The 22,751-nt window shown below is 34.6% G+C and overlaps 1 protein-coding gene across 1 annotated transcript in view; it reads left to right on the top strand.

The window, feature by feature from the left end:
- Positions 1-22,751, top strand: part of TBCK (TBC1 domain containing kinase) — a 273,436-nt gene that overhangs the window by 107,225 nt on the left and 143,460 nt on the right. Inside the window, exon 20 of the mRNA XM_008055888.2 lies at positions 4,783-4,868. Coding sequence (XP_008054079.1) covers positions 4,783-4,868 — 86 coding nt within the window. The remainder of the gene's footprint in view (positions 1-4,782; positions 4,869-22,751) is intronic.

Here is a 22,751-nt window from a genome sequence, read left to right as displayed (position 1 = left end):
ATCAAAAAATCAGCCAGGTGTGGTAGCGCATGCCTGTAATTCCGGCTACTTGGAAGGCTGAAGCGGAAGGATCACCGGATCCCAGCAGGTCAAGGCTTCGGTGGCCGGGAGCGGCCACTGCACTCCAGTCTGGGCAACAGAGTGAGACTCCAACTCAAAAAAAAAAAAAAAATTTGTTGTGATATATACATACCCATAAGGCTCTAAAATATTTCACTTTTTACAGAGCAGTAGAAAAATTATCTATTCAATCAAAATACCCTGTTTTTTAAATCTTTGTTCTATTGTTGCCTGCAAATATTTTAAAAATATAAATCTACTTTCTGACCTAATTTACTGTTTCTTATTATTTTTGGCACTATCAAATTATCAGCAAAACCACTAGTGAGTTGACAAAGTACCAATACGCAAAGAACATACATATTTAAAAATAACATACTGATTAAACAGCTCAGGATTGGCTTTCTAGATTATCTAAGATTACTAAAATTATTCTAAGATTCAGAACCTTAGAGTACCAAATGAATCAAAAAATTTGAAGGAATTTGAGAGAGATCCATTGATTAGAGTGTCAGTAGTATTGTAAGATAACTTTATAACTTGCAGGACAGGCATATCTTAGGCTATTGGGGAGAAAGACCAGCCACGTGCAGCCCAAGTTGGTTGTGAAACTTGGCACAACATTAAACATATTCTTACACTGTTTTTTTTTTTAAACGACATAATTGCACGTGAAAGATGTGGTTGGTACAAGTTAGAAAGGAAAAGATAGGAGATAACATATAAATCTAGGAAATAAAATTAACAGAAAATCACCCCATTTTCTGTTTACCTGTATGTCTTTCCAAATCCTGTGAGGGAAGAGGTGATATCTTCTTCACTGTGATGTCCCTCACATTTAATATAGTACCTCCTATACCTAGCTTGACTACATAACTAAATTGGGATCATTTTGAGAGGTAAAAGGGGCACTAACTGCACCAGATGCTTGGGTCTACAGGTACCTGCTGAAATTTTCCCAGACGAACTAGGATATATGTTCATAGTATACATAGATATTCAACAGGTCTTTGAAGGAGAAGGAGAAAGAAAGATGTCTGCATAAAAAGTCTAAGATCCTGTTGTCAGCCCTTCTGCTTGCAGTTTCCAGGTGGTTGAGCTCCAGCCAGGACGATCAAGGTTGTTTCAAATGAGCTTCTAGGAAGAGGGACCACGTTAAATGCAACACCTATGACGGCATCGGAAACCTTAATTGCTGATTGTAGACTGGATGCAGTGGCTCCCACCTGTAACCCCAGCACTCTGGGAGGCCTAGAGGCAGGAACAATAAGTTGAAGCCAGAATTTCAAAACCTTCTGGGCTCGTGGTCCTTCCGTCTTCTACCTCAGCCTCCCAAGAAGTTGAGACTGTAGGCGAGCATCATCATGCTGGGCTAAATATTTTTATTTTTCGAAACCCAGTCTGGCCATGTGAACCCAGCTGGCCAGGAACTCGTGCCTTGGCCTCCCAAAGTGCTGGGATTGTAGGAGTAAGGCGCTGAGCCCAGCCCAACTGTTTACTTTAAATCCAGCACCCATCACCCTTCGTCATCTCCTTATCCCAGCTAAAAGAGTGAAAACTGAAACACTAGTCAGAAAGAAAAAAATAAGTATACTCATATGTAAGGGCTCTCTGAAAATTTATCTCAGCATATACTTTATGGAAACTTTTTGATAACAGATGACTTATTTACAAACTGCTTCACAAAAATATGATAGTATCATGTGAAATTCTACATTGAATTTATTAGTGATAGTCATTTTAAAGTATGTAATTAAAAAGCTATTTTAAAGGAAAGCAACAATTTTTAATACAGAGAGATTGGAAGAGAAAAGGTCAGTTTATTTTCATTTTATATCTCATTGCAAAAATTAAATGGTATCAAAATATAAAAAAACGTGATTTGTACAATAATGTAATAAACCACTTGAAGGTTGGGGAGAAATTTCATAAATACCTTGATTTTTAAAAAACAGCATTTACCTTCTATATAGATCATATATAGAGATTAGAGAAAACTATTTTTTAGGTTATTTTAAGACTAAATTCATATCTTCATCATATAACATAAATCACAATTGCAGAGTTTTCGCATTTTAATATTCCTTAGAAAGAGTTGGTGGTAACATCCATGGACTCCTTTGTTTTATTGTGATCACTGGTCTGGTTTTCTTGTAACTACCCTTAAATTCTTCCAGTTTTATTTACAAATCAAAGTACACATGTGTTTTAATATTTTTAAAATGTACTCTAGAGGACTTCTAAATGCTTTTTTGATGTAACTTGCAATGTGGGTTTCATAGTTGTATCATATCCCTTTTTTAAAGAAAACTAAGTAAAATAGGCCATAATATATCTCATTCAAAAACCTGTCCTGAGCAACCAAAACTTACGCCAGCTTTACAAATTATATTTATATATATGAAGTAGTATATAACATATTATCTATAGTAATATGTAAGATGAATATATATATATTTGTATTTATGTGTGTACAGTTATAACACATATGGATCAGCCATCAGTCACAGAACAGAAGCAAAATGTTTTCATGATATATTGGGTTTCTTCAATAGATCCTTAATTAGCCATGTAGTTTCACATAGTAATTATTTTTATTGGGCTCAAATCAGAATGATTTTTAATAAACAGGAGCACAGCTGTGGAGAATTGCTTGAGGCATGAATTTTTTTATTTAAAATGAAATGGCTTTTAAGAAGTTAATGACTATATGCTTTCATTGATATACACTTGAATCTTTATGATTGCTGGTGTTACATATTTCTTGCTTCTGGCTAAATTGGAACTGTAAACACATCATCACTAATTGAAAGGAGACATTAAAAAGTTAAAAGTTAAACCCAGAAATTCCCTGGGGCTTTCATATATATCTTAGGTCTTTACTTTCATGTGTAACTCTTGAATCTGATGTATAAATTATACCCTTTTTTTCAGAGAGAAAAAATAAGACCATAGATAGAATGACTTCTGTTACAGTAGAATAAGCACCAAGTCAAGAAAAGATATTACTCGAATACTCATTTCTTTTTTTTCCTTTTTTGAGTTGGAGTCTCACTCTGTCACCCAGGCTGGAGTGTAATGGCACACTCACAGCCCCCCCAGCATCCACTTGCTGGGCTCCGGCAATCCTTCTGCTTCAGCCTTCCAAGTTGCCGGAACTATGGGCATGTGCTACCACACCCGGCTAATTTTTTATTTATTGTGGAGATGAGGTGTAGCTAAGTTGCACAGGCTGGTCTCGAACCCTCAGGCTCAGGCAGTCTACTGGCCTCGGCCTTTCAAAATGCTGAGATTACAGACCGAGCCACTGAGCCCAACCTGAATATTCATTTCTTATTCAGCCTGGATAAAAGTTCAACTTAAATTAGGAACCCAGCTTTATCATGGAATACAGTACCTCCTCTTCTTTTTTACCTGAAGTTCTTCTGTGTGAAATATATGACATTCCTTGTAGGCAGATGTCTATAAAATACATGTGATCATTAGAGACAAACTTTTATTTGGGAGAAATAAGGGAAGGCTACTTAGACTGACGGGTTTTCAAAGATTTAGTACTATTTCTTGAAATAATTCAAGTAAAAACAAATTTAAGGCCAGGCTCGGTGGCTCAGCCTGTAATCCCAGCGCTTTGGGAGGCCAAGGTAAGTGGACTGCCTGAGCCCATGGGTTCGAGACCCGCCTGGGTGACTTGGCGAGACCTCATCTCTACAATAAAAAAAAAAAAATTAGCCGGGCGTGGTAGCGCGCGCCTGTAGTTCCAGCTATTTGGAAGGCTGAGGCAGAAGGATCGCCGGAGCCCAGCAGGTCGAGGCTGCAGTGGCCGCTCCAGTCTGAGTGACAGAGTAAGACTCGAACTCAAAAAAAAAAAAAAAAAAAAAAAAAATTTAAAGCTGAAAAAACAAGACAAACAATTTTGGAGATTAATTTTGCCAAGTAATTGGATTAAAAAATAGAAGTTACTTTACAAAAAGAAAAAGTCAAGGTTATTAATTAAGGGCAAACTAGCATGAAGTTATTGTATTGTCATTTGAGTTTCAAAAAAAGGTGAGCTCATTGAAATTTTTTTAATTAAATACAAATGTGATAGTTGCTTGCCCTTGAGTAGATTTACCACTATCTTGTTTAGTTAGTATATAGTAAATTCATTGGCAAGAATAGTAACTTGTGAAAGAATGAAAAAAATGAGACTAAGAATGTATTTCAACTGATCCCTATGAATTAGAATAGTATTAGAATCAACAAAAGATATTTTTAATTGCCTACTATATGCCTTTGGTTAACATGATGTTAATGCTTTTTCCTAAGTATACCAATACAGAGTCTTAGATGGAAATAAATTAGAACTCCAAGAGTTGCTTATATCTATATATAAAAAATTTGGAGACATAATTATTTGAGACTGCTTATAAATGTTGCTTATTTAAGAATCTGTTACACTTTCTGAGCATTCAGCAAATGTGAAATAGATTTAATATTACTTTGTGACTCAGGAAATGAACTAATCCCTTTGAAGACAAAATAAGTTGTGGCATAGTTTTTGGTATATTTAATAATTAGCAGTAAGTCACTTAAAGTATTAACAAAACAAAATTATCTATTAAAGTGTCTTCCTAGAGAAATTAAATCTCAATCAGTATATAAATAAAACTATATTTGAATTTAACGTCTTTGAGAAATACTTTGTAAAAATGATTGTCTTAAACTTTGTTGTTATTATTTCAGAGTATCTGACTGTGTTTTCTCAGATGATTGCCTTCCATGATCCAGAGCTGAGTAATCATCTCAATGAGATTGGCTTCATTCCAGATGTAAGTTCTTAGTGCATTAATAGAACAGGCGATAAAAAAAAATTAAAGCCAAAATTGTCAGCACAGGAGTGTATTTTTAAAACTTTTCTTATCATAGAGCAAGTTACTGCTACTTATTTTAGTCTCCTGTTAGAAGTTTGTGGTTACCTACACTATTCCCACTTTAAATAAATGGCAAGGGTCTTATTTTTTCTTAACACACTTGATACTATAAAATTTTTTTGAACAGCCTGTTAGTGGCAGTGTTGTATTAAACTATTGTGAAGGGTTTTAACTTGGGTTTTATGATATTTAGGACTGATTTTAAAGAAATAAGAAATTTATACTTAAGTGAAATTTTAAGTAACTTCTGTGTTTTGCTTCATATATTACTTTGGAAGCTTTGCCAAAGTATGGCTTATTTCATTAGCATCTCTATAGTCCCTATCAAGTTATAAGACAAAAAACACAGAGGAAAGATTTATTTTATGTTAGTTAATTAGAAAAGTGAATTGTGAATGAATGTGATATAAGAAGCAGTGATAAGCAAAAATCATTGTTAAAACATAATAATGTGAACATACATTAAATGTTTACTGTATATCCACTCAGCATTTCACCCTCTTCAAATATAATCACTCATTGAATCCTATAATTTTATAAATCTATTTAAACAATAACTGTTAAATGTAAAGCCAGTTTGGGAAAGGCTAATAAGATGAAAACAAAATTCTAGATAACAATAACATGAAAGGTAAGAGTAGATAGGAATCAGTTACAAAGTGCTATAGTGGTTTTAGTATCATTTTGAGGTGAATATAAATATGCTCGTTGTAGTCAGACATTAAGTCAGAGAATCTTTCTGATATGAGATTTGATTTGCTCCAAAGGGAGATTCTGTCTCTGTTTCCCAAAACTGTTTTTTGTACAAGCATACTTTGAAAGGTAATCCAGAACAAAGCACAGTAAGTGTCTTTCCTAGAAGAAATTAAGAAGTACAAGAATGCATGTTAAAAATTTAACTGTAATCACTAAAGCAATAGAAAGATAATGTGTTATGACTAAGCGAGAAGAAGCTACGCCAGCAGGTTGAGTTTAATTAATTATGAATTTATTAGCACACAGATCAAGAGTAGAAACGAAAACTCTTGACAAATTGGTGCAGTTTGTGACAAGCTTTTGTAGGTAAAATTTGCAGCATTGACTACATAACAACTTAGTGACCACAGCAACTATTAACTAACAACTTGGCAACCAAAATGGGAACTTCGATTGTTAGGGAGCTCTGATTAATTTCATGTGCTAGGTATAGCCAGTGCCCAGAAAGTCCCTGGAGTTCTGCCATTAAGATACAGTTTAAGGTAGTTACATAGAGACAGGGAAGAAGAATCATTATACAATGGAGTATTCTTGGTTAGGTCATTAACAGAATATAAGAACAAACTATGAAGATGTCAAAGTGTAACATTTGATTTCAGTTAACAAAGCATACAATCACATGGAACTTATGGCGAAGGAGTTCTGTAAGTCAGCAGGCAGCGGTCTGCATAACCTGCCCAAAGGAGACAAAGCTGGGGATCAGTGGTCATGGGAACATTGCTGTAATTACACATAGGCATTGATCCTAGGTCAGGCAGGTAACTAAGATGAAAGTTTTAAACAAAATGGAGTAAGCTGGTTAATATTATTTTGATAGCAATTTGATTTTATTAACTGATTTTGCTTATTTCAAATGTATAACTTCTAAACCAATGGAGGGGTATGGGGTATAATAAAGATAAAACAATCCTGTAAAAGCAGAAGGAGCATAGAATGAATGTAAGCTAATTAAATTATCTAGTAATGGAGATTTCCAGATTTTTAAAACTCTATGTGCTATTTATAAGAGATAAACATAAAATTGTAAAGATATTAGTCAAAAGGAGACTTTTAAAAACTTATGTAAGGCAATTATTAACCAAAATAAAATTAATACAGTGATATTAATATAAGCTAGTAAAACAGGAGGACACAAAACAGACTCACCCATATGTGGCATTTGTTATATGACAGAGATGGCTTTACAGATGAAGTGTAAAAGAAAGCATTATTGAATAAATCGTCCTGATACAATTGGGTAACTAAAGCCTAACTACATATCACACATAAAAATAAATTCTGAGTGGAGTTAGATGGTATTTCAGTGTGGTTTTACTTTACATTTTTTTGCTGATTAGTGAGACTGAGCATTTTTTCATGTATCTGTTTGCTGCTCATATGTCTTCTTTTGAGAAGTATCTATTCATATTTTTTGCCCACTTTTTTTTTTTTGTTGTTGTTGGGTTGGAGTCTCACTCTGTCACCCAGACTGGAGTGCAGTGGCCGCTCCCGGCCACCGCAGCCTCGACCTGCTGGGCTCCGGCGATCCTTCCGCCTCAGCCTTCCGAGTAACCGGAATTACAGGCGCGCGCAACAACGCCCGGCTAATTTTTGATTTTATTGTAGAGATGAGGTCTCGCCTGCCCAGGCGGGTCTCGAACCTTGCGGGCTCAGGCAATCCACTCACCTTAGCCTCCCAAAGGCGCGGGATTACAGGCTGAGCCATCGAGCCCGGTTTTTGCCCACTTTTTAATGGGACTTGTTTGTTTTTTTTCTTTTCAGCATGTTTGAGTTCCTTGTAGATCCTAGATGTTAGGCCTTTGTCAGATATACAGTAGGCAAATATTTTTTCCCATTCTGTGGGCTGTCTCCCCACTCTTTTGATGGGTTCTTTTGCTTTGCAGAGGCTTTTCACTTTGATGTAGTCCAGCATGTCTGTCTTATCTCTTATGGCATGGGCATTTGGGATTTTGATCAGGAATTGGTTGCCACATCCGATTTCCATAAGGGTGTCTCCTGCATTTTCTAAGGTTCTTACCGTTTGAAGTTTTACATTTAGATCTTTGATCCATTTAGAGTTGATTTGTGTGTATGGTGTTAGGTAGGGGTCTTGTTTTAATCTTCTGCCTGAGGTCAACCCGTTTTCTCAGCACCATTTACTGAATAAGTTCTCCTCTCCCCAGTGGTTGATGGTGGAGGCTTTGTCAAAGATGAGTTGGTTGAAAAATTTAGGTTTTGCTTCCAGAATCTCTCAATAACTCAAAAGGCAGTAGATGCTGGAGAGGATGTGGGAAAAAGGGAACACTTCTACACTGTTGTTGGGAGTGTAAACTAGTACCTCTGTGGGAAACAGTTTGGCGGTTCCTAAAAGATCTAAAAAGCAACCTTGCATACAACCCCGCAGTCCCCCTTCTGTGAGTATACCTGGAAGAACTCAAATCACTCTGTGAAAAAGATACCTGCACATACATATTTATTGCAGCATTATTCACAATAGCAAAAACATGGAACCAACTGTGCTGTCCATGGAAAGACGACTGGATTAAAAAAAAAAATGTAGTACATATACACAATGGAATATCATGCAACCATAAAGAAGGGCAAAATTATGAGCTTTGCAGCAACTTGGATGGACTTAGAGTCTATAATACTGATTGATCTATCACAGAAACAAAGAACCACATGTTCTCACTCAGAAGCAGCCTTGAACAATTAACATAATACTATAAGAAAGGGATTGGCAATAGTGGCAAACTGCAGGGGAGAGGAGGAGCACACCTGCACATCCTCAACAAGGGTACCTGCATAATGACCATTCGTATACCTGACCCTGAATTGTACCTCACATTTTTAAAATAAAAAAAGTAAAAATATAAAATAAAAAATAAATTTTAAGTCTGCCAGAAGATCTAAATATGGAATGTCATATTAATAGTTTCTCTCCAGCAAGTAATTCTTATTAAGATTGTAGAACATATAAAACAAATTTTAAAAAGGAATTGAAAATGAGGAGTAGTACAAAAGGGGTTTCTACTGTATTGTTAATGTATTATTCTAGTTTACATTTTGAAGCTTGTTAATGCTAATGCTTGTTAAGTCTGAGTGGAAAGAACATTGATGTTCCTTAGTTCTGCTACTTGCTATGCAGGATGAATGAATTACTCAGTAATTCAATAATTTTGATATAATGTATTTATTCTATCTACACGTCCTGTCCATTATAATCCGCTCCTAAAAATACTGGAGCTTTTTTTTTAACTTCTTGTAAAAACTCTGCAATAGTAGTATTAGTATGAAAATAATACTGATTTTTATATATAGTGTGGTTTGCCTTGTGAGCCTGTCATATGTCATATGGGATGGGAGATAACTCTTTGAGGGATTGGAATGTGTAGCACATGGCAAATGCTGAGAATTCCTGACCCCTAGCCACTAACTACTAGTAATAATCCTGTAGTCATTGTCACAGTAAAATGCCGCTTCACTCATTTCTGAAAAAATTATATGTATTTCTTAATGCCCTTTAGGCAATGGTTCTGTCGCTATTGAGAATTCTAGAGTAAACAACAACAACAAAAATGAGCTGAAGCAGAGTGTATCTTAACCTGGAAAAAAATTCTCTTGCCCCCAACTATTCTCATGTAACATATAGTAGACAACTGAAAGTTATTTAACAAGGAAATATATACTGTTAATGAAAGATTTTTGTTAAAATCTTTTATCTTGTTTTTTTGTTTCTTTTTATTGGGCTGTTTCTCAAGTCTGTGGATAATATCAAAATGTACAAGGCTATTTTTGAATTCAATTTGGTGAACAGATTTGATGTTTTTAATGTCTTTTGTTGACGAGTTGTTGGACTGTGATAAAATGGAGAATTTTAAAAACATTTTTCTAACTATGAATAATCACATATTTTAGTTGCATTTCATTAGTTTGTATATGCAGTATTTTTTCCTGAACATTTGTCTTTAGTGTTTTATCTTTAAAAACAATTGAGACAACTCAATTATTGAGGTAACTTTCTATGCCTCTAACAATACGGACTGGATTCATCAAGGGAAAGAGTGGGTACTTTGATAATGAAATGCCAACAGAGTTCTCTGTTCAATAACTAATCCTGTCAAAATAAGCCTTCATTAATCTTCCATCATTGAAATGCAGGCTTCTATTGCAGGAGAGATTGTGATATCTGGTTTTTTTTCATTTGCTGTGGGTCACAGAACTCTCAATATGGAGCACTGCTAAAGCTTGAATAGTTAGGAATATTATACACTGATATGATGCTTAGATTATGTATGTCATGGGAGTTATGTGATTTATATACAATCGAGTGAGTAATATGTATTTGGTAAAATGGGGACCAGGGTGATTTTTATCTTTTTTGTCTTGATATGTGTTTGTACTTTTGAAAATATACTAGGCTTCATTTAAATTGTGGTCAGAAGGGCAATCCCCTCAGGTCCCCTCCCATTGTGGGAGCTTCTCTGTCCTCTCAATAAATCCTGCTTTCAAAAAAAATAAAAAATAAAATGAGAACAGAAAAAGTATGCTTCCTCATTCTTAAGGGAAGTGTTTTCCTGAAATACTGTGAATAGCATTCAACTTGCAATTATGAAGAGTTGTCAGGTGGCCATTAAGAGAAATGATAAGGGCTAGATTTCAGTACTATATGTGTCTTTTGAACCTACTATTACAGTTAAAGCTAACACATTCCGTGATATGCGGTAAAGTCATTGTCATTTAACTGCAATCTGAAAGGATGCTTATACTACTACTAATTTCCTCCTTCTGTAAAAGTTTATCACTGTCATTTTATATTCAACCAAGTTTATACTGACAGAAAATATGAACGGATTGCTCAGAAAAATTTGTATGTTCCTTCATTTTTACCTAGCCTTCATTTTTTATTGTTACATAAAGAAATTTTAGATTTTAATCAATTTTTATTTTTCTGAGATGGAGCTCACTCTGTCGCCGTGGCTGGAGTGCAGTGATATGCTCATGGCCACTGCAGCCTCAACCTGCTGGGCTTAGGTAATCTTTCTGCCTCAGTCTTCCAAGTAGCTGGAATCATGCACCACCACACCTGGCTAACTTTTTGATTTAATGTAGAGATGAGGTCTTGCCAAGTTGCCCAGGCTGGTCTTGAACCCGAGGGCTCAGGCAATCCTCTCACTTGGCCTCCCAAAGTACTGGGATTATAGGCGTGAGCCACCGTGCTAGATTTTAATCTAAAGAGAATACTGATAATGAGCTTTTCAGATTTTTATCAAGATGTAGTTACAGGAAAACTAGGAAGGAAAGTCCCTTCATTTGAATATCTCATAAAAAGAGTCCTACTAACCTGCTGTATATCATCTGCAGAGTCCTGGGAAGCTACTATTGTGTCTCTGACATTAGTACTAACCTCATTCTACTGACCTTGAAGACATTAAGGTCCTTGAATACAGATTACGTATAAAGGTCCCTTTTTCTTACTAAAGCTTGATCTCTTTTAGAAAGGGCCCAGATCTTAGGAACCAAAGGGCCTATTAATTCCATGAGAAATGACAAGATAATATTTTAGTAACTTTTTGCTAAACCACACAGAGATTAAATATCTAGGAAGTTTCCAATTTAGTGACTCTTTGAATTACCCCTCCCCATCCCTGTCACATCTAATTATCCTTAAATTGTTGAAAAACAGGTAGAAGGTAGTGTAGCAAAACGCAATGGTTCTCAAAGTTTTTGCTATTAGGATCCCTTTACATTTTTAAAATTGTTGAGGACCCCGGAGAGTTTTTGTTTACGTGGATTATATCTATATATTCACTGAGATATTTTAAAATATTTATGCATTGATTTATTTAAAAATAACAATAACAATAACAAACCCATTCCATGCTAACCAAACTAGTACATATTTCTGAAAAATAACTGTTTTCTCAAAAAATTAAATAATGGTATTGTTTTATATTTTTGAAGTCTTTTTACTTAATAAAGACAGGTAAATTACCCTATCTGCAGTGAACAATCTAAAACCATACCAGTGAACTTTTCATACCCTGTTAAAATAAAATCCTTTAGTTTGTCTTGCAATTTAAATAGCTTTTTTACTTATGTATAATTTTGTAATGTCATGTGTTAGTCTTTTGGAAAAAAGTGGCTTTCAGAGTTACACAGATCTTCTAACTATGCAGTATTTCATTATCGAATATTTTTAAAATCACCTTAATTAGTATCGTTATTGATTTCATCCAAAAAGTTAGTATTGAGTAACCTCCAAGTTGATAGTGGCAGATACAAACTTTCCAAAATTTTGATGTTCACCTGACAGCTTAAATTTTTGCTTATTCATTTTTGAGAAATGTCAGTCAAATATTAAGCCTTAGAAAAGGTGTTTATCAGTCATTCCTTCAAGTACACGTAGTATTTCTTGCAAAAAACACCTATATATGCTCACAGCACAGACAATACTCAAGTGCTTTTCCTCATGACAGTTGTACTTAAGTACACAGCATAAGTGCTTTACGCTTGCTCCCCATTTTATTTCACAAAATTTAAAAAATATATTTAGCAAAATTTATAATATTTATCCCTTTGCAAACCAGTCATGACCATTATTACATTGTGATGCCAGTGCCTTAAATTGTGCTAAGACAGCAGCCATTTTATCTATCAGTGGTTTTACACCATTAGCCCAAATGTCAACATAGTAAAAAGAACAAATAGTCTTAGTATTATTACAAAAATAGCTTTGACTTGGTAGTCCCTGAAGGGTCTTGAGTATCCCCAGGGGTCTGTGATCAAGATTTAAGAAAGCTGGTGCCAGGGTACCAGATCCTAAACCAAGTGAAGTGAGGTCCAGATGGCAGCCCAAACTTCATCTGCTTTTAAACCACTCATGTAACTAATCCTGACTTGTACTCCACATCTTTATAATAAGGTTTTAAAAAAAGAAAAAGAAAGAAGGAAGGAAGGAAGCTGGCTAGCTGGTGCAAAGTAGACCAGGGTTCTAAATCCTGGTTCTTCCATATGCTAATGACCTAACCTTTATTTAGTCTATTTTACTCACAGTACCTCTTAATTCTAAGAGGTAAATCTTACCTCTTAGAATTATTCTGATGATTAAATGAGATAATGCTTATAAACTATTCAACAGTTCCAGACACATAGTAAGTATTAAAGAGACTTTTTAAAAAATTATTATTACAATTTGATCGTGTTATGTGATTTCTTTGGTTATATTATGATTTACATTTATAAAAGCAGTATATTACAAGTTTTAATTGATTCATGGCCACCCCAGTGTCGACCTGCTGGGCTAAGGCAGTACTTCCACCTCAGCCTTCCAAGTAACCGAAACTACAGGCATTTACTTATTTTTTATATATTTCCTTTTTTTTCTTATTTTGAAAGTACATATGCATATATGCAAAATGTGCAATGCCCTTTGAACTTACTCAGCTGTCATATATGAACCTTGAGGACATCTATGATTCCAGATTTTAAATATATCTCCTATTAATAAGTTCTAGCTTATTTCTAGTTCTTCCTCTTGAACTTGGCATGGCAAAAACACAGTCATCAAAACAAACATTGACAGAGCTCTAACTGTGTTGGATAAGAAATGTCTTTTTTTATTTCATAATTTCAAAACATTTTAATTTTTAAATTTATGAACAAAAGTTAGAGTTATAAATCTATTATTTTTTAAAAAATCATCTGTATCCTTCTAATCGCTTTGTAAACACATTTACCTATAGCATTTGTTCACTTAAACTGTATCAAATAGATTGGTGCACAAATGTCATCAAAAGTAAAAAATTACTTTCACATATCCCTTTAGCAAAATAAGATGGTCCAGGTTTCTTGTTGCAAAATACTGTGTGATAAGACCCTTCCCGTTGAATGACTGAATGAAAATTCCAAATTTATTTATTGTTTACTCTGATTCTGGTGTTTGAGTAACTTCTAAGCCATCATCATCTGAGCACTCACAGTTTGAAATTTCACTTATATGACCAGTTTTACCATTTCTCTGGAGTATTGATACCTGTTTTTTTGCATTTGCCTTATGTTTGGTCTTGTAATTGTGAAACATTTTCTTCTGTCAGTTTCTTTTATTTAATAATAAAGGTAGAAAATAAAAAGTTCGGCATCAGCTGTGTTCAATGAAAACAAATCAAAACAAAAACGCAAATAACAGTAAAAAGATTGAGGTATGATGATAGTGTCTGTGCATCTTTTTTATCTTTATAATGATAGTGTCTGTACATCTATTATATCTTGAAAAATAATGCAATAATTTGGATGGTACAGAAAGAAAAATGAAGAATAGTGTGGTAATGGTGATTTACTTCAGTATTGTATCATCCTTCTAGGAGAGTCCATCATTCTTCTGTTTTACTATTAGTCTCTTCAAGCATAGTTGGGAATAATTAATTGGTAATGATAAAATAATCCTTACTTACATAAAGGAATAATTACTTTATAGTATAAGGAAAATAAGCTAAGATTTCAATAACATTGATTTATAGAAATATCCAGTTGATCCATCTGGTCATTGCAAGATAGAATGAAATTTATTCTATTTTTCACAAGAATTAAATTTTCACTTTATTCCCGTTCACTTTAATTCTTTTTTTTTTTTTTTTTGAATTGGAGTCTCACTCTGTTACTCAGGCTGTAGTGCAGTGGCACACTGACAGCCACCGTGGTCTCGATCTGCTGGGCTCAAGCAATCCTTCCATCTCAGCCTTCCAAGTAGCTGGAACTACAGGCGTGAGCCACCATGCCTGGCTCATTTTTTTTTTGTTTATTGTAGAGACGAGGTCTCGCCAAGTTGCCCAGGCTGGTCTCAAACCCCTGGATTCAGGCAATTCTCTCACCTCAGTCTCCTAAAATGCTGGGAGTACAGGCTTGAACCACTGTGCCCGGATCCCTTTTAAAATTAATGAGATCTCAATTCTCATAAGAAGTTAGAACTGTTCAAAAAGAATTTCAAAAGCTAAGTGTAGCCTGAGAGTTAATAAGATAAAGTTAGTGTCAGTAACAATTTTGTGTAGTGGTAATGAACTGCCCTCCCCAACCTCTACTCCTTTACCACATTAACATTTATTCTGTAGCAGGATACTGTACCCATTTGAAGATAAGCAATAATCAGAAATGAGCCAGCATGGAACTCTACATAAAAACTGTATCTCACCCCCAACCAAAAGAAAGAGAGAATAGAAATAAAATAAATATTATAAAAACAAACAAAAAAGACTTCTGTTATAGAAATAACAAGCAGTATGATTAACTTTAAAAAATGTACTCAATGAGGAGAATAAAGAGTTCCAGGAATATATTGCAAATCAACAGAACAAGATAAAAAGTGAACTATGGAACCCAAAACAATTGGAATGTATTGTGTTAATAATAGTCCACTAAAACAGCAAAGAATAGAGCAAAATTACTAATCCAATCAATTTCATGATAATTTTGAGGAACTTATATACAATAACATAAAAAAGGAAATAATGTAAATAATCACAAGATATTTTAACCAGTTTCTTGCGTTCTTAATTTTAGTCATATTTCTTTTTTATTCATCATTTGCTTTTATTTTATTTTTTATCTATTATGTTTATGATTTATTATTTATTTATTTATTTTTTGAGTTAGAGTTTCACTCTGTCGCCCAGACTGGAGTGCAGTAGCACACTCCCGGCCACTGCAGCCTCTACCCGCTGGGCTCCAGCGATCCTTCCTCCTGAGCCTTCCAAGTAGCCAGAACTACAGGCATGCACTACCACACCCAGCTCATTTTTGATATATTGTAGGGACGAGGTCTCACCAACTTGCCCGGACGGGTCTTGAACCCGCGGACTCAGGCAATCCACTTGCCTCCGCCTCCTAAAGTGCTGGGATTACAGGCTGAGCCACCGAGCCTGGCCTATTATGCTTATTTTTAAATAGAAAAATAAATAATTCCAAAAATATTTTCAGGTAAGATTTTAGAGCAATATTTAGTGAAGAATTGTTCATAGAATAATGAAAGATTTGACTGAAGAACTGCATCCTTACCAAGTATAGTGTAGTGTAAATTAGGCAGGCATTATTAAGCATGCAAAAATTTAGGGTCTACAACCCTCAGGAGCTTTTTTTAGGAAATATAAAAATATATGATAAAATCCAGCCAAGAAGGAGATGCATAAAATTAAGAACTCAAGGAACTGGTTAAAAAGACCAGAGTAGATCATTAAACCTATTTAAATACTGGATTAAAATTAAGTGAAAGCGGGACACAGTGGTTTACGCCTATAATCCCAGTACTTTGGAAGGCTAAGGTGAGAGGATTGCCTGAGTCCATGGGTTTGAAACCAGCCCAGGCAGCTTGGCAAGACCTTATCTCTAGTAAGTCAAATTAGCCGGTCATGGTGGCAGGTGCCTGTAGTTCCAGCTACCTAGAAGGTTGAGGCAGAAGGATCACCTGAACCCAGCAAGTCGAGGCTGCGGTGCAGTGGCCATGAGCATGCCACTATACTCCGGCCTGGGCGATAGAGTGAGATTTCAACTCAGAAAAAAAAAAAGATTGAATGACCATGTAAATTCTGTTGTAATATAGAACATACATATGTTATAATATAAAACATAGATGTTATAAACCTTAATGGTGTAAAATATTTTATAAAAATTGAGTTACTGCCGGGCTCGGTGGCTCAGCCTGTAATCCTGTGCCTTGGGGAGGCTGAGGTGAGTGGATTGCCTGAGTCCGTGGATTCAAGACCCGCCTGGACAGCGAGACCTCATCTCTACAATAAATCAGCCGGGCATGGTAGTGCATGCCTGTAATTCCGGCTACTTGGAAGGCTGAGGCGGAAGGATCACCGGAGCCCAGCAGTCAAGGCTGCGGTGGCCGGGAGCGGCCACTGCACTCAGTCTGGGTGACAGAGTGAGACTCCAACTCAAAAAAATAAAATAAAATTAAATTAAAAATTGAGTTACTATACATTTGTGAAGATAGAAGATATTAGTGTATATTTTTCAAAACAGGTAATCAGTAGGTGATACCTAAATTTGAAAATATACTTGACAAGTTTTTTATTTTCTTTTTTCTCATCATTTTCACTAGACCTTTCAGAAGTTATTATCTTTTATGGCAAATAAATTTTTTTCTGTTTTAGTCATTTCTATTTTTTAATTAAATTTAAGTACAATTCCATAAAAGATTTAATACTTCATAAAAATAACAAATATAAGCCAGGCACAGTGGCCTGCACCTGTAGTCCCAGCACTTTGGGAGGTTGAGATGGGAGAATTGCTTGAGGCCAGGAGTTCGAGACCAGCCGTGACAACAAAGCGAGATCTTGTCTGTACAAAAAATAGAAAAATTAACTGGGCATGGTGGCACTCGTCTGTAGTGCTAGTTACTCAGGAGGGAGAGGCAGAAGAATCACTTGAGTTTGAGGCTGAAGTAAGCCCTGATTTTGCCACTGTAGTCCAGCCTGGGCTACAGAGTGAAACACTGTCTGCAAATAAATGAATTACAAGTGTAGTATAATCAAAGTTTTCTATAGAAATTTTTATTTATCTACTTTCTTGACTATGCATATAAATATATCAAGAGTAATGTTTACTATGTATTATTATTTTGAAGTATTAGATTTTGAAGATTTTGAAAATGTTTTTTCAAATGTAGTACATTTCTTTTTTCACAGCAAGTTCTATAACAGTGCTTCTCTAGAATGATCTGAGACTAAAATGATGAAACAGGCTTTTTGGTGTTTTGCAAGATAAGGTTGGGACCTAATTTACCCAAAAGGTTGAGTATACAAGTGTAATATTAACACATAACATAGAAAAATGTTTATAGCCCAACTTGCTTCTGTTTTCTTCACCTTCATTGTGTTGTGCAGTGAACGATAGACTTGTAGGCACAAGTCCTGAATTATATTCCCCTGGAACCTCAGTTGGCTTCCGTAATACAAAGGCAAAAATAATAATGATAATAATAATAATAATAGCATCTACTTTGACTACCCACAGAACTTTTGTGAGACTCCTGAGTTGAAATATATGTTAGTACTTAATAAAAAATGGTGAGGATCAATGTTAAGGACCGAGATCATCTATGGGGTTTCATTACCAGATTGGTTAACAAAAGAAAGAAAAAAAAAAGCATGCATTGTCATTGAGGGATCTACCATCAATAATCTATAGTACACCAGATGACTTAAATGTAGATAAAATTTTCTGATTTTCAATAAACAGAAACATATATTCTAGAAACTGATCCAATAAGTTTGACTTCAAACCTTGACAAGATTCTAAAACATTAATTCATTCCAGTCATTAGTGTGCCAGGTACTCTGTTCCATAGTGCTTTCTTTAATTTATCTTTTGATATGCATGAATGAAGTGTTCATATTTCCTTATCTGACATAGAAACTAGCATATTAATTTTCATATAAACATGCAGTAAAATTGGTTGCCTTATTTTAGTAATAAACAATCTTTTGCTTCAAGGTTACTAATTCCCAAAAATAACAGAACACAAAGTTTTTTCTATTTAAAAAATACTAGAGTTGCGCTATGAATCATTTGTAGTTTTCCTACACGTTTATAATTTTTATCTCCTGACTATTTTTTGTTGGTGGCTTTGGAAATGAAAGCAGGTTTTGTACTTTGTATCCCCAAAATTCTAAAATAGTTTAAGGACTGAGAGTATTTAGAGTATATAGTGTAATATTAACTATATTACTCATTAGCTCAGCCTCCCAGAGTGCTGGGATTACAGGTGCAAGCCACTGTGCCTGGCTAACATTTGTTATTTTTATGAAATATCAAATTTTTGATGGACTTATACTTATATTTAATTTAAAAAATAAAAATGAGTAAAACTCATTAAGTATATTATATTAATTGATTTCCCCCAAATTCTATAAAGTTCAAGGACTGAAAGTAAAGATAAATAAGGAGAGTTGTTTATTACTGCCTTTGCCTGAACTATGCATTTTTTTGTTTATATAAACAAAATAAAAAATCCATCCTGATTTGGCAGAAGTCATCCTGATTTGGCATAAGCCATCACGTCACCTTTCTTTATTGTTGAAAAAATAAAAGTATTTTGAAAATGAGTTGTACAAATCTTTTATGGTACTTTTTTATTTTTGAGAATTTTCTTTTGTTCATTTCTTCTACTGTAAGTAACTGAAAGGATGATATATAGACAAAATAAAGGATCTTGTGGAATTTGGAAACTAGAAGAAGATTTTTATGTAGAAATATTTAAAATTTTGTGACCTCACAGTGACTGAGATGGGATTTTAAAATGTTAATTCTAAGAGCCAGTAGGACTGGAAATACCCTAGCTGCCTTAGGCTGGGCCCTGCCTTAAATGATTTTACTTCAACTGGCAAATCAACATTTCCCAGTGCTTAGGATTCTCTTCTTTTTACCTTCTACTGTTACTTCTAATTCCAAAAGAATGTGTGTGTCTCTTGTTAGGTGACTTAATGGGGTTACCTCAGAACCATGGGTTGTTAAAATATTTTTCTATTTTTGATGTTTCTGAATTGTTATAAGAGGATAATTGTAACTCCTATACTTAAGTCTGTTAAATGCCACATCCTTTGCCAGGTATTTCAGATCCATTAACTAATCTTCGCAGCTATCCAAAGGTTCAAAGAGATATGCAACTTTACCAGAGTTTAGAGTTTCTGCCTTTCAAGAAAATATAAGATGGTCTAAACTGCTTTGACCTGCTGGTTTTTAGGCATCTTTTACTTGAATGTCTAAATGTACATTTCCCTAATATACATGTAGAGAAATATTGCAAGGCATTAAACTAATGGTCAGTATATATAACACATAAGACTAATAAAAAGTTAAATATAAAAAATATATCTCTTGAGATAGATGATGTAGTATGCTCATAAGGAGATAGATTAAGAAAGTCAGAAAGGGGCTTTCTTTTGTAATGGTAAAAGATATATACTAGTATATATAGCAAGAGAGCATTAAAATTAATCTAGAGTTTATAAGAAATAATCCTTTCTAATTTGTATATATTTGAAAGTTGTTGAACTATATGCTTTTCAAAATCATGATAATGAGCCCTCTTTGCCTTTGTTTTACCTATTGATCTAAGTTTGACATTATCAGACCATGTGGAAAGAGCTCATGAGATGCTAAATATTATTGTTCTTACTTGATATTGCTAGGGGGCAGTATTTACTTAACTTATTCTTCTTCTGCAGGCTAGCACAGTACCAAATCAAGCATGCATAATTTCATGATCTGTAGGAAGTACTTAACGTATAATTTTTTTCATTGGATTTCAGTTTCTATTAAATCAGAAAGCAGCTAATAGTATTTCTAACTTAACAAGACTAATTATAAATGTATTTTATATTTACTTTTATACTTATACATTTATTATTTAATTGCATTTCTTTTTAACTAGAAACTGCCTGGTATTCAAAATTTTCTTGTTTTGCTGGATTTTTGTGTGTATATCAGGCTATATTATGAAGCCATATCAGTATCCTGAGAAATTACTTAAGATGGAAATATCGAGATTTTAAAAGGTAGTATATAAAAAGAAAAAACAGGCATTACAGTCTTAAAGAATATGTTATCTATTAATGATCGTAATTTAATTAATTAGTAGGAGGTGACTGGTGCTGGTAAACACCTAGGAGCTATCATATATTAAAGATATTTATTACTTTTCAAATATCATTAGAATAAGTTTCATTTCACTTAACTTTTTTTATTTTTTTGTGGCAGTATCTCACTCTGTCATCCAGGCTGAAGTGCAGTGGCACAATCACGGCTCACTGCAGCCTCGACCTCCTGGGCTCATGCAGTCCTTCCACCTCAGTCTCCCAAGTAGCTAGGAATACAGGTGCATGATACCACGCCCAGCTAATATTTTTATTTTTTGTAGGGATGAGGTCTTACTATGTTGTCCAGGCTGATCTTGAACTCCTGGGCTCAAGCAATCCTCCTGCCTTGTCCTAGCAAAGTGCTGAGATTACTGGCGTGAGCCACTGTGCCTGTTCATTTTACTTATTTTTAATTTTTTGTTATAAATGTTGTCAAATGTATGTATCTAACAGTTTCAAGATTAATTGTTTTAATACTTCTCACTATTTAATACAAAGGATTTTTTTCCAATATGTTAACGAAGGAAGAATAACTTATTTCCTTAGTTTTCATGCTTGTTGAAAGCTTCTTAAGTATAATGTCTCATAACCATTTGGAACTTTTAATTTTTTTTTAGTTATCTTCATTGTTCACTTTATTCATTCAATAATTGTTCATTCTTTCAACATATATTTGTGTACCTGCAATGTGCCAAACATTTTTCTATGGCCTGCATACATGAGTGAAAAAAATAAACAGAAATCTCTGCCCTCATATTCTAGTGGGGACAGACAATAAAGAAGATAAATATACTATCTGATAGGCAGGGGTACATTCTAATTTTTAAAAAATAGTAAGCAGAAATGTAGGTGTTAAGTGTTCAGGTGAAGGAAGAATTTAATATTTAAATAAGGTTGCCTGGAAAACCTCACAGAAAAGGTGAATAAATGCCTTAAGGAAATGAGGGAAAGAGCAACCCAACCCACAGCAGGTGTTGCAGCCCTGGAACCATTCCTGGACGTTGAAGTAGCAACCAGGAGATAATTGTGACTAGAGCACAGTGAAAAAGGAGGTGAAGTCAATTAGGTAATGTAGGCCTACATTACATAGAGTCTTACTGGTCATAGTTAGGACTTTGGCTTTTATTGTTAGGGTGTAAAACAACTGGTACTTTTGAGCTGACGAATGACATCTAATCTAAACATTTTAACAGAATTATTCTGGCTACTATGCTGAGAGAAATCCAAGGTTGAACAAGATTAGAATCTAGAAAACTAGTCATGAGCTATTGCAGTAATCTAGGCAAGAGATAATACTGACATGAATCAATATTAGTTAGCAGTGGGGGTGGTAAGGTGTTTTTGTATTTTGTACATGTATTTTGAAGGTAGAGCCAGCAGGACTGCTGGTGACAAATATATATAGTATGTGAGGAAGAGAGGTCAAGAGTGATTCCAGAACTTTTTTACCTAAGCATTGGAAGGATAGAGTTGTTCTTAACTGAGCTTTGAAATACTCTACCAGGAGGTACATAGTTTGGAGAAAGTCCCAAAAGCTCTCATTTTAGGACATATTATGTATGTTGGTTAGACATACAAGTGGACATACAAGTAGGCATTTTGGAATTCATGGGAGAGGTCTGGGGATGGAGCTATAAGTATGGGAGTCTTCAAAACCATACAATTATTATTTGGAGAAAAATAGAAAATAGAAAAGGTCTAAGAGCTGAACCTGGAGCACTGCAATAGTTAAAAGTCAGAGAGATGAAGAGGAATCAAGAAAGGAAATGGATAAGGACCAATCAGATAGATAAGAAAACTATGTGAGTGTATGTCTTGGAAGCCAAGTATAAGGGAAAAAAAGTATTTTGAGGAAGTAACAGTCAACTACATCAAATCATGATGATTTGTAAAGAAAGACTGGAATTGAGAATTGGTCATTTGATTTAGCAACGTGGAAATCATTGATGACCAAGATAAGAGCATTTTCATTGGTGAAGTGGAGCGGGAACCCGGTTGAAATGGATGGCAAGAATATTTAATGAACATCTACTGTTCTTACTGAATTGTAATCATCTTATAGCCTGAAATTATGCTTTTGTTCAATGTTACATCCTATCACCTAACAGACCTGGCATGTATTAGTCACTCAGTAAGTATTTGTTGAATAATTAAGAAATCAGTAAAATTACCTTTCCCCACAAGAATCTTACCATCTTCCTGCAGAGAGTGTGATAGAAAAGGTCATAAGGTTCTGTAACTTTGCTACCATTGCCATATTGCAGAACCTCTCTTGTAGCACTTAACTGTAAAGCATTGTAAGTATCTTTTCACGTCTGACTTCTCTGCATAGTGGTACACCTGGCATATGACACAAAGCATTTCATGTTGATTGAATGAATGCAGCCACAATTGAATGAAATAGTGAATG

The sequence above is a fragment of the Carlito syrichta genome, unplaced genomic scaffold (assembly GCF_000164805.1).
Source record: "Carlito syrichta isolate Samal-C Ts95f unplaced genomic scaffold, Tarsius_syrichta-2.0.1 Scaffold302017, whole genome shotgun sequence".
NCBI classification, from domain to species: domain Eukaryota; kingdom Metazoa; phylum Chordata; class Mammalia; order Primates; family Tarsiidae; genus Carlito; species Carlito syrichta.
This window is presented reverse-complemented; position numbering and strand designations above follow the sequence as displayed.